Source organism: Dermacentor andersoni, chromosome 6 (assembly GCF_023375885.2).
Source record: "Dermacentor andersoni chromosome 6, qqDerAnde1_hic_scaffold, whole genome shotgun sequence".
In the NCBI taxonomy this organism is placed as follows: domain Eukaryota; kingdom Metazoa; phylum Arthropoda; class Arachnida; order Ixodida; family Ixodidae; genus Dermacentor; species Dermacentor andersoni.
Window position 1 is genome coordinate 118692121 of NC_092819.1, and position 19297 is coordinate 118711417.

The 19297-nt window shown below is 48.7% G+C and overlaps 1 protein-coding gene across 3 annotated transcripts in view; it reads left to right on the plus strand.

Annotated features, from left to right (window-relative positions):
• Positions 1-19297, plus strand: part of LOC129382418 (uncharacterized) — a 216846-nt gene that overhangs the window by 130204 nt on the left and 67345 nt on the right. For 2 of the 3 annotated variants that reach the window (XM_055066304.2, XM_055066306.2), the window contains exon 4: positions 9702-9891. The exons of the other annotated variant lie outside the window; for it this stretch is intronic. In XM_055066304.2, the coding sequence (XP_054922279.1) occupies positions 9702-9891 (190 nt within the window). The remainder of the gene's footprint in view (positions 1-9701; positions 9892-19297) is intronic. 3 annotated transcript variants of the gene reach the window in all.

Genomic DNA, 19297 nt, shown 5'->3' on the forward strand with positions numbered 1-19297 from the left:
ACTGATGGCCAGGTACTTCGCCATGACAGATACAGCCGCTCCCGCGGACGCGTTCTTCTAATACTCGGGTCGACCTAACGTGCAGCTTGATGCCGACTTCACTACGGAAGAGATCATACAAGCGCTCAGATGTCTCAACAGCCGATTCACACCGGAGCTAGAAAACATTACCAACAAGGCTCTCCACAATCTGGACGAGGGCGGCGTGGAACAGCTCACTTCGATAGGTAATGATACGCGACGTTGCGGCAGTTCCCATAGAATAGAATACGGCTAAAACTTTCTTAATACGGAAACCCGTAAAACCTCTTAACATGGATAATCTGCCACCAATCTCGCTTACGTCGTGCGTGGGTAATACCATAGAGCGTGCGATGCTTAACCGTATAAAGTCTTACGTGGAAGACAACGAGATATATCCTAAAACATCATTGGCTTTCGTCAGGGGCTGGTGGCGCAAGACGCTCTGAAGCTGGTTAAAAGCCAGATAATAGACAGCACAACAAGAGGCGTCAATGCCATCCAAGGCCTAGACCTAGAAAATGCCTTTAATAACATACGGCACTCCTTCATTCTACAACAAATCTCAACACTCGGACTTGGTCAACGTCTCCATGACTACATCCGTGACTTCCTGTGGGGAAAGCAAGCCTCACTACGAGTCGGCTCCCTGTAGTCGCAGCCTGTCGAACTGGACCACAGGGGTGCCCCGAAGGGCTCGGTGATATCCCCTACCATCCTCAACCTGGCCATTGTAGGACTGTCCAGGCAACTGACTAGAATAAAGAACCTCCAACATACCATCTATGCAGATCACGTGACCATGAGGGTGGCAAAGGTGAGCGAAGGACAAATCGAGCACACTTTACAGGTTGCGATGCGAACCACTGAGGAGTAACTAAAACCAACAGGCCTGTGGTGCTCGCCTTGCAACTCTGAGCTGCTGCTCTATAGATCCAAGAGATGAGGGCACAGGCGCCGACCCATGCGTCCGCCTGTACACCGCTGAAGGCAACACGACAAGGGAGGTCGGTCGGGTCAAGACGTTTGATATGACAATAGAGGCAAATGGCTCAAGCACCATCGCAGTCACTAAGCTCACCACGAAGGGCGAGAACGCCACATGCCTACTGAGACGAATGACCGGCAGGCATCATGGGCTCGAGGAGGACAACCTGCTTAGACTGGCACAGGCCTTCGTAATACGTCACTTTGTGTACAACGCGGCCATGCACAATTGCTCCAAGGTGGAGACAGACAAACTTGAAACGCTCCTGCGCAAGGTCGCCAAGAGAGCCATGGGTTTACCCATGCACACGAGCAGGGAGGCACTGGACGCACTAGGCATGACAACACGCTGAGCGAGATTGAGGAGGCACAGGAACAGGCACAGATCACCAGGCTGTCCGGCACACCTGCGGGCAAATGAATCCTACGAGAAATTGGCTTCGCGCCTCGTGAAATCGAGTGTAGCAGCCACGGGCTCACACCCGACCAGAGGAAAAAGAACAGGGCAGTCTCGTTGCCCAGGAATATGAACCCATAGCACAGCATCACCAGAAGACTTGCTCGTACCAAAGCACTCCACCGACAGGCAGACAAAGATGGCATGGTCATCAAACCGTGCACGGACCGCACTGATAGTCCTGAGGTGGCCGAGCAGGCGGCCATCAGCCTTGCGCTGCTTGGTATACTGTGGCTCCAAGCTTGGTATACTGCGGCTCCAAGAGGGCAATTCTATCCCTCGGAACAGGGGGGATATCGCCGACCGTTAGCAGAATACTTGGTACTCAACACCTCACCCCACACTACATCAATTGGTTCCCGGCGCACACGGCACCATTCGAGGAGCCGCTCGCTAACCTCAACGAGACGGCACACGAGGCCGCTCCAGACCTAACTCACCGTGCGAGCCCGGACTCCCTCTCGGCAGGATAGAAGAGCTGGCGCGACCCCCTCGTCACTTACAACGATCTCACCCAGCACAATAAATTAGTCAAGAAAACCTTGCCGCTACCGCACAAACACGAAATAAAGCACAACAAATCACTGTAGAGGCGGCTTCAGACGCGCACCTACCCATCCCCGGCCTTCCTGCACAAAATCTTTCCGGACGCGCACTCTCGCAATGCGTGTCGCTTTTGTAAAACTAGCCGTGCTCACATGCTCTGGGGTTGCCCGCTGGCACCGGGGGCCAGGACCACCAATGAAGAGTGGGACCGAGCTCTGCGTAGCTCGGACCTTGAAGCACAGCTGTGGCCTATCCATCGAGCCCGCGACGCTGCAGAAGGGCATGGCCTCTCTCTACCGACGTGGGAGCGGCCCGCGGCGCGCTCATCGCGCGCACCGAGGAACGTCAATAAAGTTATTCATCCGTCCATCCGCTACACCAATTAGTTACGGTGTCAAGGTCAGAGAGGACTCTAATAATATTTCTGTCAGTATTTTATTTCTCTAGAGATAAATCGATCATCACAGAAAAGATAAACGCTGAATAATTATTACATAATCCTACTGTGGTGTAGCTCTTACAAAATTCAAGCCTCAATTTGGTTGAGGTGCAGGTAAGCTAATGAAAATAGGAAGATTAGTATATATAAGGAAACCTCATTTTGGAGGAAAAGATTTTAAGGAGGCTGGAGCCCCGCGTCCTGGCCCCACTGGCCCCTGCCGCCTGCCTGAGCTGGCTAATTCAGGACTTTTCTCCTGAGAAGTCGGAACGGGCGTGCAGTGCCTCGCACTGCTCAATTGTGGTATTGTTTTTTGGCACATGGGCATGCTTAGTGCACACCCATGTTACAAGCATTAGAGTGGGTATGCCATTGCACGAATGCCAGTTGGCTCTACAGCGGGTGGGATAGATGGCGTTTGGAAATTTAATTGGTGGGAATACGCTAGTATGTATTTGGCGCCAATCGCCGGCCTTTTACCTGGTAAGCTGTGGGTGAGGCGGAGGGTATTTTCAGCGGATTCTACGCCGACGTGAAAAGATGTCCTTGGTATTAAATTGATTGGATATTGAGAGGAATAATGCGTATGGCTGAGTTTTGAAGTGGACGCCGTCACTCGGCTGGTACACCAACCACCTAAAGTGTTAGCCTGTTCACTCGCATGTACCGCCACGCGCACCAGGCACCAGAAAAGGCGATAACGGTATTTAATAGATTTGGATATTATCGTGTAGCTAGCCTAAGTCACGTGCCTCTTGAGCCACATGCGACGTGTCGCCCGGGAATCCGTGACCACAACCAATTTCCTTTGTGAACGCTCTGCCTGAATGGGGTCGATCGCCTCTGCCAACATTTCTGCCGAGGTGGCGTATCCCGCCGCTGCAGACTCGGTTATTTGCTGCTGACAGATCACGTTCACAACTTCGCCGTTCACAGATCGCATTTACATACGTAGCTGTGTCTCTGCAGTACGTATACTACCTAGGTTGATTAGAGTACATCGAGTGAATATGTTGTGCGCGTGCTTTGCGGTTTTCGTTGTTGTACTGAGATGCATCTTCTTGGCAATTGGAGCTACTGCGATTTTGGATCGGACGGAAAAAGGAAGTGCTACGACCTGTTCGATGAAATAAATCGGGTATTCCGGTATATTAAGTCGAGCAAATATAGCCTTACCAGTTTTTTGTGAAGCTGAGGCGTTCTTTCTGTCGCATCAGAGTGGCCTGCCTGGGTTCATCGAAACCATTATGTATTCCGAAAGCGAGCGTGCGCTCCGCAGAAGTACATTTGAGCAGGCCCAGAGCCGCCTTGCAAACATTTCTAATAATCATGTTGGCCTGGCTTTCCTCTTCCTTGTTCAGGATTTGGTAGGGTAAGCCACACCGGATTCGACTAATTGCTAAGCCCTATTCGAGCCTCAGGTCTCGCATGCCCACATATTGGTACGTCACTCGACGTACCATTTGGGCTAAGTTGTGGATTGTGGATTTTACCGATTGAGCCTCTATACAGTTCTTCCGTCAATCTGACGCCACAAACCCAGGTCTCGCATCATGGGTGCCTTTCGGATCATGTTGCCCTCCACCACAATGTAAACCGACTCTATTGATTTGTCGCCTTCAGGGTGATCCCCGATGACCCGATTTTTTGGCGCGTACTTCAGCCTGCTTCCTAGGAAAAATTTCTTCACCGCTAAAACTCCAATTTAGAGCGTCTGTTCTTTATCCCCTAGAGAACATCGGCTCGCCCACAGCATGATGTCGTCCGTGTAGAGCATGTAACCTAGGTCGGATATCCGATCCAAGTTACGTGCGAGGCGATAGATCGCCATGCTGAAGAGCAGAGGCGATATTATCGATCCCTGAGGTGTTCTATTGCTATGCATTTTAAATATCCCCTATGTGATTTGGGCAATACTGATGCGGGCCTCGCACTTGGAGACAATCGGCCTTATGTCATGCTAGGTTCGCTGGCCACAACACACGACTTCGAGGTCCTCGTGTATTGCGGCGTGAGAGACGTTGTCGAAGGCTCCTTTGAGGTCTAGGGCTACACTAGTCTCTCGTCACCGTACGATATATTAGTTAGAATTTCGTCTCTAAGCAGGAGGAACGCGTCTTGCCACGCTAAACCCATACGAAATTGTTTCATTGAGCCCGGGCACCAGTTCCGTCCTTCCAAGTAACGCTGCAGTGCGCTATGAATCACCCTCTCATAGAGCTTTTCCCGGGTGCTCGAGGAGTCAGAAGGATTCGCGAGAAATTGAAGGCTCGACAATTTAAACCAGAGGTTAGCAATTAGCTCCTTTCGCCATTCATCTTCCTAAAGCCATGTCCCTTTGTTTTTCAAACAAGAAATTTTTAACAAATAGTTTAATTATTCATTACTTAAGTTTAAATCACGCATAATTTCGATAGCAGTACGATTGGCGGATGTTGGTGACACCAGGATAACACAAAAAATTAAAAGTTCTTCACCACAGCACCAACTCAGTATTCTCTGGAATAATTATTAAGTCGGCAGATAGTTAGTGAAAGCTACTTTTTCCATATTTACATATGTAAAACAACGCATGTAGTAGGCTACTCCATCGTGCTTGGTCAGCTGAACAAGGCAATGACTTTATTTTTCTAGAGATGGTGCAGGATACGTAAGATGTGTGTGCAAAGCTTAATTCGTTTGGTTATTTGTGGCTTTATGTAAGCATTATACTTACGGTCTAAGGTACCTTTGGAGAACAAGACCTTGCACTGTCTTTCCGTGTGGAGGAGATGGGGTTCAAGTGCGAATCACATGCGCGCAATGTTTTATGCTGTGTGGTAATATTACACGGTGTTGGAATTTCTACTGCAGCTACTGGACAGAGTCAGCTTTAGTGATAATTATGCTGGAATCAATAAGGTTGCACAAAGGCTGTGCGTTTTTGAGACCGTCAAGTTATATCTTGGTAATATTTCAGCTGCATATTCAGACTTTTTAAAGAAGAATATGACCGCTGGAAGACACCTTGTAGCGTAGCGCTTTGAAAGTTTCTGCTGCGCACGGCATTTACCAAACTATGGAATCTAACGTTTAAAATTCCAAAATTAAGCATTTATAATATTTAGCTAACCAGACGTCCTTCTGATTCACAACACTGGCTTCTCTCTTTCTCTGCTCTTCTTCTTTAGCAGCTTAAGAAATATATTGTTACGCTGCTCTGCACAACGTTGAGGAAGATCAGCACGATCTTGGGACTAAAGCAGACGACGCCACAGTGACGAGCCTGCTTTAGACATGTGTTTGTATGTTACTGTAAATTATTGTGCGTACTATAAATACGTTTGCCGTGTTGTTTCTTCCCTCCGCAACAATATCTTTCTAAATCGTAGCTAAGGGGGGAAGCTTTAGCTCCTATAAGGGTCATGAGCAATTTTTACTCTTGACAGACGTTGCACGAAAATTAATCAGTTATGTTAGCCTTAAAAGAAACACTTAAAATCTGATTTCATAAGCAAAATTTATGTTTAGCTGGCATCTTGTTTACATAAATTCAACATACTTGCGAAATTTCAAGAAACAATATTTTAATTATACAATTCGGTACCTGAGAAAATAAAAGCCTTATCACAATTCTGTAGGCGGCACCTAATGTTTCATCTAATCTGGATAACAGTAATGTATCGTACGCTAGTCTTAAATATACCACTAACTTCTGAACCTGGCGATCTGCAAAACCTTTACAAGCATTGCAACAAATGCACGTCAGCCGTAAATTTATACATCAAATCCGTCCGATTTAAATGCACCAAAGCATGCAGTTTACAAAAATTCGATATCAGTTGTTTGATGCTCAGTAACTTATTTGTCAACTTCGCAGCTCCATTTTTAAGATTTACCGATTTCCAACAATTCTTGTCAAAAATGCGATATATTAATCAAAATTATTATTACTGCAGTCACTTCGATTCAACGTTCTCTCTTAAAATGCAATACTTTTTATTCAGATCGGTTCAGTGGTTTTCTCATAAAAGCATTTATGCGTTTTGCATGTATTGGAGCCGTCTGCATTGGATATGGGCCCGAGCTTAAGCTTCCTCTTAATGCATCACACCGGTTCTATACGAATCCCGCGACACATTACGCTGTCTATACGCAAGCCCGCGGCCGCAGTGGTGCACGGATATGAGAAAAAACAACAACAACAACAACAAAAACAAAGGGAAGCTTCGCGGGAGGAGTAATTTCGGCCAGACGTCTCATCCGGAAAAACGACACCCTGTCTCGCAACGTTTCTAACAAAATAATCGACTCATTGCCAGTCGAGCAATTAGCCGGTCGCGTTCAAGATAAGGCTGATACATAAGAGCGCTCGTTTTCATGTACCGAGGGGAAGTAACGGTTTCAGGGTGTGTGTTTTTTACTGTGTTTTTATTAGTTGGGCGTCATGAGATGCATCAGGGCGCAAATTTCTGTTCTCTAAAGTCTAAACGACACGTGGTGGTAAAAAAAGAAAACGTAACACAATTATACAGTTCATGGGTATGTCTTGGCTTGGAATTTCTGAGCCAAGACGAGAGATAGCATTAAGCTGTACTGCCGGTCATAAGTTTCGGTCAGCATGCCTTGAGTGTTTTATGTGAATTAAGTTAGTCTTGTGGTGGCATCATAATATCTGCCGGCGCAGAAGGAACCATGGACATCAGAATCAGAATCCACTTTATTTCCAGCGCACTAGTTGGGGGCCCCGAGGTAGAAAGCTGTCGCGGAGAGCTTGATGGGACCTAGGGGCCTACAGAGAGCAACAGGCAGTGGATTTCACAAATTCGAACAATTATATATACACACAGACATTATGAAGAAGAAATGAACTTGCTTGATATAGATACAGCATACATGGTGGACACTATCACAGAATGCATAAGCACTGCAGGAAATGTAGCAGCCAGAAGAAGAGAGGGAAAGGTCATTGCTTCATCAGCTAATCACGCACCACCGATTTAAACTTGCCGAGTGGGGCACCGAAAAAACAGCTTTTAAGAGGCTGTATAGCGTTGGTATGCAGTAATACAGCCTAGATCAACCGTAATCTGTCGGTGTAAGCGGCACTAGTATTAGCCTGTTACGTATGCTGTAGTCATACGGGGAACGTTCTGTATCGTTTAGGAGTTTATTTTTATATATATAAAGAGATCGTTTATAGGCGTATAACTAAGACGCTTTAAGCATGTTATGTTTAATGAATGGCATCGTCAATAGTGACAAACATCTTATGCTTGGCAGGAAAAGCAACCACACACGAAGAATCGTGCAAATGTGCGGTGTAAAAGCAGAAATACTACAGATCAACTTAAACATGGAATATAAACACCTGCACAAGGACTCGAACACTGCACTTAAAACAGCAGGTAAAACAACGATCCGCTTGTCCTCTCGGGCTCTACTAAACATACAACGAAAGTATGTGTTTCTGAACAAGCTCCCGATATCACTCGGGATGTTGCCTGGTCTAAGCCAGAACAACTCATGGGTCTCTTCTAGAAACACGAGGACTGTTTTTCGTAGTCATTAATGAATCGAACAAACAAACACCAGTTACTAAGAATCGCATAATATAAATATTCATCGCCTGACTATTCTGTCAGAAACCTTACCGAGTTTCGACACAGAAACGAGAAGCAGCGTTTCGATAAAATCCTACGGGGTCAAATTTACTGCCGCTCATGAGCTCATGGGTGCAAAAATAGTCATGGCAAACGTAGAATGGCGGAACACATCACGCGAACAAAATCACGAAGAACGTATACCATCTTCTAGGGACAAATGATGCTTTAAACCGGCTATGTAATTGTGATCCGCGCGAGACGTGGTACTTGGGCTGGAAGATGCGCTCGAAGACTGCCACACAAGCAGAAGGAGAAACAAGCTACAGTTCAAGCGATAGAAAGACAGGTGACAGAAAAAGTTGACGATGACTGCCGACGGTAATGCGGTAGCATTAAATCAACAGAGCGATACAACGTATCGCCACTTTCGGCACGAGTTATGTTTGAGGGATGTACGTTAACGGGACTATTCTTTCGCGCTTCACCATGAGCACTGAGCGTCATCTGGAGCCGCCCCCCCCCCCCCCCCCCCCCCCCGAAGCCTGCGCATGGCGTGCGAAATGTACGGCACGTCCGTGTGTACGAACGCTGCAAAACGCGTCATGTGGCAACGGGGCTCCTCTTTCGCTCTTCTTTCTTGTCACGCTGCGCCATCTAGCGTCACTGCCGTGTCAGTCCACGCGTGGCCTCCAATACGAGAAACGTGGCATTCCGGTGCCAGCGCACGCTGATAATTGTTCCCTCGCTTGAGCGCGAACTCAGTGGCGTACTCGGCGACTCGGATATGGTGCTAGCGGCTGCTGCGTTTTGGTGGAAAGAGCAGCGTCCCATGCATTGAGGGCACGTTATTGAAGCACCGGTGATCAAAATTAATCCTGAGTCCCCCACTATGGCGTGCTGCACAACAAAATTGAGTTTCGGTCTTCTGAAACCCCCGAATTAAATTCAGTCTGGCGAATAGCACTCATCAGTGACATTCTGCTTTACGATGACCCATGGCAGTCGTTGCGGGACCAACCGAACGAGTGAGGGTGAGGTCTCGGCTAGAAAAGCGGCTGTTTGCTAAGAATCCCTTTTCGCACTCCTTTTGTGAACTTCGTGAGCAGCGTTCGAGTGCGAACTTTGGCTGAGATATCCACAACAGCATATGCTATCCGCGGACTGTTTTTCACCAAGCCCAAAGGGGCAGTTCAGGACGCCTTTCAGTAACATACTATTTTTTAGCTGAAATAGCTAGGCATTGTGTTGGAAGTTTTTTTGGTATGTACTTCAGTGTCCAGGCTAAATTAAAAGAAAATTTATCTTTAACTATAAATAATTATAACTGAACCACGCTAAAAAAACTTCCCAATTTCGAAACTTTGACACTGAAGTGTGGCATTCTGCAATAGTTGTGCACTCTCAGATATATATAATTGACCTAATTATTGCACTCCGGGCCCAGATATCCCAGCAAGCTCTATACAACATTAGTGAAACACAAAACCGGCGTTTTATCAAATGGATACCTACCTACGGGAAAGCGCAGCAATGGACGCAGGTTTTGCTTCCTAATAAACGTGGCGCGATCCAAGCAGACGTAATATTAGGCACTCACGGCTGCTGTGGCCGCTATACCTTTCATTGCATTTCTCTGTTTTAAATGTCTTTTCACTATCTCTTACAGCACGAAAGCCGAGGTCAGATTACATAGCGAAAAGACATGGTGGGTAAAGACAGATGTTAACGGAAACAATGTAAGATGGCATTATGATGCAGTAGGTGGCGAAAAGTATGACCTGGAGTTTCCAGGTTCACCTAAATTTCAAACTGGGTTTTTCTCCCTCGCTATTGAGGCAGACGAACCAAACGTTCGAGTAAGTAACCAGATTGCTCTTACTAATTTCTTACGCATCTCAGACACATCGAACACTGGCGCCATCATTATGAATCCGCAAGCGCACACGAATTAACCCTAAAATTGTCCCTCCGTTCCTACGCGCACCCGCGGGCGACAGCTGCGCGCACCTCCTCGAAGCTAACGAGGAGCTCACACGACAAGTTCACCGACTGACAGCCGAAGTCGCTGCCATATGAACACATCAGCCACGTTCTTCGTCACGACGCCGCCGTCGAAGCCCCGGTAACTCTGGGCGCCGTTTTCCTCCTCCGGTTATGATTTGCTAGCACCAGCGGCGCTGTGGCTCTCACGCAAACCAGTGCCGCCAGGCTGGCTTCTACGTGGGAAGCAGGTGGGCTGAGCACCGACAGCGACGAGTGTTCCCGGCCCCAGAGCCAGTCACCTTTTCTACATGAACGAACGTGTCACCAAAGGAAAACTAGTTGGCGCAGATCCCGGATGTAACGCTGCATCAACGATCCAGCCTGCAAATCCTCTGATCACCTTGCCTACCCTTGAAATTATATCAGACGTTTAGGTAGGCGGAGAGCCGCTCAAATTTATCGTCGACTCCGGTGAGCAGATGCCTGTTGTGAATGCCGTCCTTCGCGAAAGACTCAGAAAGGTGCTCACACCTGCCGTACAGTTCACAGTACGCGTTGCCGACGGCATTACGCTACCGGTTGTCGGCATACGTGTGGCACAAATAACGATTGCCAGCGATAAAACCACCATCTCATTTATTGTGCAAGAGTGCTGTCCGCATGACGACATTTTAGGCCTGCACTTCCTTTCCACCTATTCAGCGTTACTAGACTGTGCGAGAGGTGTTGTGCAGTTGAACCTTCTTTCTGACAGCTACTTTGTTTCTGATGCACGTCCTTCGTTCCGGTGTTCTGTCGAATTCACCCGGTTGCGGCCTCAAACCTGTACCTTTTAACGCTCGACTACATGTTACTGATGGTGACTACATCGTTTCCCCGCTTGTCGACGTTATTCTACAGCATGCCGTTGCGCTCCCACGGACCGTCGTCACCATTTTCCCATTTTCGTGTTTGCGTCTGTTGCACATGTTGTCCCCCGCAGCATGACAGTGGGCCGTCTGACACCTGTGCACCAGCAGGAGATATCTTCGCTCGCGCCCAGTATTTCTGCCTCTGTCACCCCTATCGTCGCGTTTTCCCGTTCGACTTCGTAACCTTACCACGAGGTCAATAAAATGATCGCTACCGACCTTTCTCCAGCTCACGCTGAACACCTTAGGCGCATACTGTTCTGTTTACAACGAAGATGTGTTAGAGACTCGGCTGTCTGAGACCAATCTCTAAGTTTCCGCTTTTCTTTCCGTCTGATTGCCTTTACAAATTTTTGTGTGCTCTGGACTCGCCGCGGGACGACCTGGAGGTCTCCGCCCACCCGGAGAAGCACATGAAGCTACCCACTAGGCGCTCTGCGCCGTATCCACCACGACACGGGACATTACCACCAGATGCACTCCACGCTGCATCCATGCCAGCGGTGGCAACTACTAGTCCTGCAGCCCTGCAGTAGCAGCGACAGATCAGGGTCCTGCGAACAAGAGACTACGCGAAGAGCCTACGGGCGAAAATGAAGATGAGATGAACCAGGCATCATTCATGGTTTTGTCCTACAAGAAAAAAAAAAGGTGCTGGTGTCCCAGCTATTTTCAGACCTACCCTAGAAGGAGGAAGCCTATCAAATGTTAACCCTAACATTGTGGCATCAGCGGTTGTAACGTCGGCTCAAGAAAAGTTGTCAGTCATCGCCTTAACAAGGACGGCAGCCTGATGGTTACATGTCAACACTCCCCACCGCCACCCGTTTGCTCACGGTAACTGAGCTAGCTGGCGTGGCTGTGGAAGCCCGCGTCTCATATTCATACATGGCCAGCTACGGCAAAATAGATTATGTACCTATCACGAACTAACATTAAGGCCTACAAGAAAATCTACGCTACCAAGGCGTCGTTACAGCAAGGAGGCTCACCACTTACACGCCTGAAGATGGCGACAGTGTCATAGACACGTCGTCGATCTGTTATACTGGAATTCGCGAAAGACCGACCTTTACCTCAACCAGATACGTTTGGATTCTGCAGTTACCCTGTCACCGAATAAGTCGGGGCAGCAAGACAGTGTTACAAATGCCAGAGGCATCGCCCCCTATCGAGACATTGTAGCGGCCCGGTGCGCTGGAAACTGTGTACTCCCCCATTTGCACAACGAATGCACCTCGAGAGCGCAACCTAAATGCGCCTACTGGGGTGGCCCACACCCTGCTTCTAATATACAGTGCGTTAAAGAAAGGCTGGTACACTTGCTCGCGCGGTGGAGCATGTACCAGGTGCGGTGGAGCATGTAACCCCCCCCCCCCCCCCCCCCAGCGTCATGAACCACCGCCTAACCCCGACTTGGTTTTCACGAATACGACGAGCCACTCCGAGGATCACCACGGAGCCATAAGACATCTGGCAAGGCATACGCTGATGCGGTGAGAAAGAGACGTGGGGAGCCCGATGCCTCACCTCCTTCGAAGCTACCGCAACATGTCGAACAAAACGCACCAAAGGACCGCTGCCCCCTATAAGCCTCAGGCGCCACTACACGAAAGGCAGCAACATGGAACCACCGAACAAGATATTACACGCTCACTGACTCCGATGTTGTTCACAGCGCTCAAAGCTCTTGTCCGCGCCAATCCATCGTCAAGATGTCTCCCAGAGGTAGAAGCCGTCCTTACAATGGAGCCGTTGGTTTCGGCATCTTACGCTCCACAGGGGCACGCTAACTCAGAGTAATAATCATGGCTTCTGCAACAACAGCCTCATCCGAGCTGACCATCCACAATAGTTTTCGCACATGCACAATATTTCAGTGGAACACTCGCCGTCTTCGCTCGAAACTCTGTTTCCAGCCGCTGGTGCGAGCGAATCACTTCCCTTTTATAGTCATCTCTAAATCGCGCGTCGACGAACATTTCCGAATTCAATAGTACTATTTTCATCATTAACAGTGACTGGATAACATCAGCAGATTACTCGCAGGCTTTCGCAAGAATATTCCGGCCTCCGTTCTTGATATTCCGCCTCCCAGTGACAATGAATATGTGTGTGCCATAACATTATTAGGCCACCAAGAATACACTCTCATTGGAGTATACCTGTAGCCAGGCAGGCCATTCGACGCTTCCAGGCTTAAAACCTTGAATGCAGTGACACCTTCCCCACACAAAATTTGTGAATACATTAGTACTCACAATGAAATTCGAGGCAGCTCCAAAACGTTCGCACGAGGAGCCAAGCTCGCAGAGCTTCTCTCGAACTATTCAATTGAACCTGTAAATGGCGTTAGTATAACCTACCTGAGAGGCCCGACGATTACCAGCAGCATTGACGTGACCTTCATAACAAGTTCAGTTGCCCGCAACTTTACCTGGTGTACCGACATGGAAACACGTGCGAGTAACCATTACCCAATTCTTTTATGAGCTGTGTGTATGTAGTTTCCACCAAAGAAATTCCTTACAAAATCTACAGATTGTGATGCATACAAAGACGCTGCAGGCAGGGGAATTACTGCTGCAACTAAGGACGAGTAATTACGACAATGGCTCATTGTCTGAGGAAATGCGCACGAATTTCAACTAAAAAAACTCAGCTTAACACCAAATGACGAGGAATTTGAAAGATTGTGTGCCATTCGCAGGCGAGCTTAAGGGAAAGTATTACGCGCGAAATGCCTTGAAGACCTCCGTGTCTGCCGACGGACACAACGCGATATCAGGCGATACCTGGATAAACGTAGTCGGCAAAGATGGATATGCGTCAACCTGTAGCCTAAATTTGGCCAATCCTTAGAGGTATGCGTACGCCGCCCCAACAAGTTCACCCATTGGCTGCACTCTCTCTGCATGAATGAAATTCCATCAAAGATATCTCACATGCATACTGCAGACTACTATCAGCGGCTTCAAGGCCTTCAATTTCCTCCACAGATAGTCAGTGTGGTATCCCAAAGGCGGCAGTGCCAAAGTTCGATCTGCATTTCAGAATTGAAGAGCCCCCCACTGCTAATGATGAATCAAGCAGACACACATCTCAGGGCCATGACGAAATATGCTATGAAGCCATCGCAAAGCTGCCCCGAACCTCTCGCTTGCGACTCCTGGAATATTTTAATTCTTCGCGGATGTCTCGTGAGGTCCCAACGAAATGGAAGCTGGCCAAAATCAAGCCGATTCTGAAGCTTTTTGCGCAGCCAACAAGCTACGCGTTTTTGCGGCCCATCCCCCTACCGAGCTGTGTAGGCAGGCGTATGGAGCGGATGATCTAAAAACGTATTAGATGATACCTAGAAAGCCGCAATAAGTTTCCCAAAGAAATGAATGGCTTCCGCCAAAACAAGTCTGCTATTGATAATGTCATCACCCTCGTCTCTTCCCTTAAAGGCGACATTCACGCTGGGGGCATACAGACGGCAGTTTTTCTTGATATCAAGGCAGCTTTTGACTTTCTTTTTCACCACGCCATTCTCGCAGCTTTTGCTAGCCTTGGCCTAGGAGGGAAGCTATACAAGTGGATAGAAAACCATTTAACAGAGCGCAAAACATTTATGAGTAATCCGAACGGACCTACAGAATCTTAGGCACTGGAGAAGGGCCTATTCCAGGGTACTTTGCTCAGCCCGCTCCTATTCGATATCGCCTTGATAAACACAACAAGAAACCTACCGCGAAGAGAACACATCACAATCTGCGCCGATGCTACCTGTATCTGCGACGCATCAAGTTTGGGCTATATCACCCAACAACGACTTCAAAAAGCATTACTGAAGCAATCCATGTATTTGGCTCCCAGGGGTCTTCATCTCTCGCCAGAAGAAAGCGCATCCATGGCTTTCACAGAAAGAAAATAATCAAATATCCATTCTTACTCGGTTGACGACCCCTGCCGTACGTACGTTCTTAGAGATTCCTTGGAATTGTGATAGACAGAAATCTCTCTTGGTCACATCAGGTAAAAACAGCACGTTCGAGGATTGCGGCAGCATTGCAAGTTTTCAAATTCAAGGAGGGAACTCGATGTGGCTGCAACTGCCGCTCAGTGGTACTAGTTGAAAAAGCCTATATTGAAGGCACATTGCGCTACGGCCTAGCGGTGCTTCAGAGATTATCACCAGCCAACAAGAGCAATCTGGAAGCCGCGCGGAACAACTGCCTGCGGATTCGCCTTAGCCTACCGAAGGGCTCTTCAGCCTCAGGAACAGTAGCGGAAGCAGGATGTCTACCGCTAGATGTCATCGCTTCCCAAGAAACAATGAGTACCTTTCTTCAGCATGTGCTCCAAGGGAGAAAGCATCTCATGTACCACGACCACGCAACCCACAGTAAGTCTGGCTTTGGCCAAGCTGTGCAGATCTGGCACCGTCCTCCAATTTTTCAGCCACAGAAATTACTGCCTCCGCCTTTTCCTACCTGGACACTTTCCTCTCTAGATATAAAGCAGTTTGTGGCGGTGTAAATGGTACAAACAGTCACATACCACAGGGCGCTCTGCTGTAGAGCTATCTCCTCTACTTAGCCGAGAAATATACTCAGCACACCCACATACACTGATGCCTGAACCACTCAGGACACTTCCTCCTGTGGTCTTTATCTGCCCTGAACAAGACAAAGGCTTTCTTATTGGCTGCAGTGGAAGACATCCTCATCGACAGCACAGCGTCACGGCATCAAAGAAGCTGTCCTCTGTATATTGCACCGAGCGCCTGATAAATGGCGATTTTCACTGACTCTAAAGGCGCACTACAAACTTGTGCAGTCTGTTAAAAAAACAATCATCAACCAGTTTCTTTCGACATTGCGTACCTAGTACACTTGGTCATTGCATCAGGCCACTGTATCAAATTTCAATGGATACCTGCTCATTTATGTATTCTGGCCAACTAAAAAGCAGCTGAAGCGGCACGCAAAAGTATTCAGCACCAAAACTATAGTCGGATTTATTTCACTCGATGTGATGCTTCCAAACTAGCTAAAATATTCGCTTTTGAAGAAAAGGACGGGGTGTGGAGCTTGTCGACCCAACAATACCCTTTCTTGTACTACACTGACCCAAATGTCAGATGCTTTCTTCCACCGAAGATTCCTCGACATTTGGAAACTCTATATCATCGCCTTCGCTTTAACGCCGCCTATGGAAACGGCTTACTGTACTGCTTCGGTCAAGTGACAAGTCCACACTGCAACAAGTGTGGCTCAATTGAAACCATGGATCATATCCTGTTTGAGTGTCGAGCGTCTGCCAACGAGCGTCCGTTGTATGATCATTGCGTGCATTCGCTTACACAGAGACCTTTGTCATTTGACTGTCTCTTAGGTCCTTTAGCCTGCCTCATACAACAGAGGCGTGCGATGAACTTTTCATTTACTTACTCAGAAAACATTGGTCAGCTCGACAAGCTGTAGTTGCATTCCGTCAACCTCATGTACCTTTCACACAACGAAATCTGTCACCTCATTGTAGGACGATGCGTACACTGAGAGTCTTTACCATAGCACGCAGTTGCCCGTGAGTGACAAAACTCAGTGGCCACATTTTGTTTAATGTATTCATTTTTATTGCGCCTCTTTCTTTCACTCTTTCTCTCCCCAGTTCCCTACCCCACGCAGTGTAGCATGTCGGCGATGTCTATACGCCGGCTAAAACCTCTGCCTTTCATTAAAGGGTTCTCCGTTTCTCTACTGTTCAGTTACCGCGGTATTTTTTATTTCGATGACTACCCGCTATGCCAGACAGTCGTATTCAGTCATCGTATTCACACCGGCAATGCGGGTCCCATCCAGCTCCACCCCTTCTGCGTGTCTGCGTCAGAGCGCAGCTTCACTCAAAGCGAAGTCACGAAGATGCTGAAGAAGGACATCATCCTGCCTTCCACTAGACCATGGGCCACACCAGTTGTCTTGGTGAAGAAAAAAGACAACACCTGTACATTTTGTGTTGATTATCGCCTTCTGAAAAAGATCCCCAAGAAGAACGTGTATCCGTAGCCTCGTATCAATGATGCATTTGACAATACAGATGGGGCGAAATGTTTTTCGCCGACTGACCTCCGATCGGGCTACTGGCAGATCGCTGTTGATAAGGAGGATCGCGAGAAAACAGTCTTTATTACTCTTGATGAACTTTTCAATTGAGCCATGCCCTACGGACTGTGAAGTGCCCCAGAGACGTTCGAAAGAATGATGTACATTTTGCTCCGAGGCTTGAAGTGGACCATCTCTCTATGCTGTCTCTACGACGTACTCTACGACGTAACAGCGGAGCTAGCTTTCGTTCCGCCGTGGAATGTTACAAGAAAAAAGCCCTGCTGTGTGCTGCCTCGCGTCGCCTAGCAACCATCTGCGCAAGCACCGAGCCGCTAACCTCCTCACAACGCACGAGCGTATGGCAGTTTCGCGACGTCAGAGGACTCGCAAAAACTGGCGCGCCGACGCACCTCTTGCCTCCTACATGCCATGCGTACGTGCTGCTGCCATAGGAAGAGCAAAGAAAGTCCGCATGCCCGAAGAAGAAGTGGCTTACCGAGAAGAGTGACGTGCTGCCAAATGAGAAGCGATGCGTCACCGCAGAGCTCATCGGGAAGACCGCACCAAAGCAGCGGCTTAGAAGAGGCGACGCCGAGTCGAGGACGATGAGTTTCAGTTCAGAAAACGGGAGAATCGTTGCCTGAACGCTTGACGTCATCGACAAAGTGAACCCGGCCTGCCCGCTTTAAAGCTTTCATCGGCAAGCCTGCCGAGACAACGACTTAGCAAAACATAGAAACAACTTAGCCAAGCCTACCATGAGCTCGCAACAACTAGAAACGACTTAGCCATGCCTACCAACAACGTAGCAAAACTTAGCATAACCTCGGAAAACCTACAAACTAGTGGAAATAGCGCACGCTTTCTTTGCTTCTACATTTGAAATCCATATTGAGCTTCTCGCGACTCTTCTTGCTGTTTTTCGCGCTGCGAAACTTCAACTCAACTTGTCGAAGTGTCACTCCGGTTGTCATGAAATTACGGTTCTCGGGCATCTTGTAAGCATGCAACCGAACCTGACCTGGCCCAAGCTCGAGTCGTGCAATACTGTCCTGTGCCGTGCTGAGTTAAGGAGGTTCACAGCTTTATAGGGTAATCCTCGTACTTTTGTTCCTTTGTTCAAAATATTGCTGACATTGCTTGTCTGGCTGGATATTTCGCTCTCATCGGCACTACCACAAGAACTCGCTCGCGCCCCTGCTCCTCCATTTTCGTCGTCGTCGTCTTCTTGAACAGCGGTTCAATGGCTCCACCGGCGCTACCACGCGAACTCAATCGCGCTGCCGCTCCAGCATTTGTCGTCGTCGTTTTCTTCCACAGTGGCTAATTGGCACCCCTCGCCACTACCACGCGAACTCGCTCGCGCCACTGCTCCTGTGTTTCTGGTCGTCTTCTTCAACAGTGGTTCATTGGCACCCGTCGGCGCTCAGACGCAAACTAGTAGGCACCAGTGCTCCTTCGCTCGTCGTCGTCGTCTTCTTTCGCAGCTGGCTCACTGGCAGCCCTTCGTACTACCACGAAAACGAGCTCGCGCCACCTTTCCGGCGTTCGTCGTCATCGTCTTCTTCCACCGCTGGCTTATTGGCACGCCCTGGCGCTACGACACGCACTCGCTCGAGCCACTTTTACTGTGTTTGTCATCATCGTTTGCTTCCATAGTGGTTCATTGGCACCCCCCGCCCCCGTCGTTTCAACATGAACTCGCTCGCGCCACTGCTCGTGCGTTTGTCGTCCTCGTCTTCTTCCACAATGGCTGAGTGGCATTCCTCGGCGCTGCCACGTGAAATCACCCGCGCCAGCGCTCCTGAGTTCGTTGTCTTTGTATTCCTCCACAGCGGTCTCATGACACTCCTCCGCGCTACTGCCATTACTGCCTATAGCGCTACTGCCTCTCGCTACTGCCATTGCGTTCGTCATCGTCGTCTTCTTACACAACGGCTCACTGGCACCCCTCGGCGCTACCGCGCGAACTCGCTTGCGCCCCTGCTCCGGCGCTTGTTGTCGTCGCCTTCTTCCACAGTGGTTCATTGACACCCGTCGGCGCTCCCATGTGCACTCTCTCGTGCCATTGCTCCTGCCTTTATCGTCGTCGTCTTCATCCACAGTGGCTCATTGGCCCCTCTCCCCTCTAACACGCGAAATCACTCGCGCCACTGCTCCTGCGTTTGTCGTCGTCGAATTCATACACAGGGGCTTATCGCCTCCTCTCCGCTCTACCACGCTAACTCACTCGCGCCACTGCTCCTGCGTTTCTCGTTGTCGCCTTTTTTCACAGT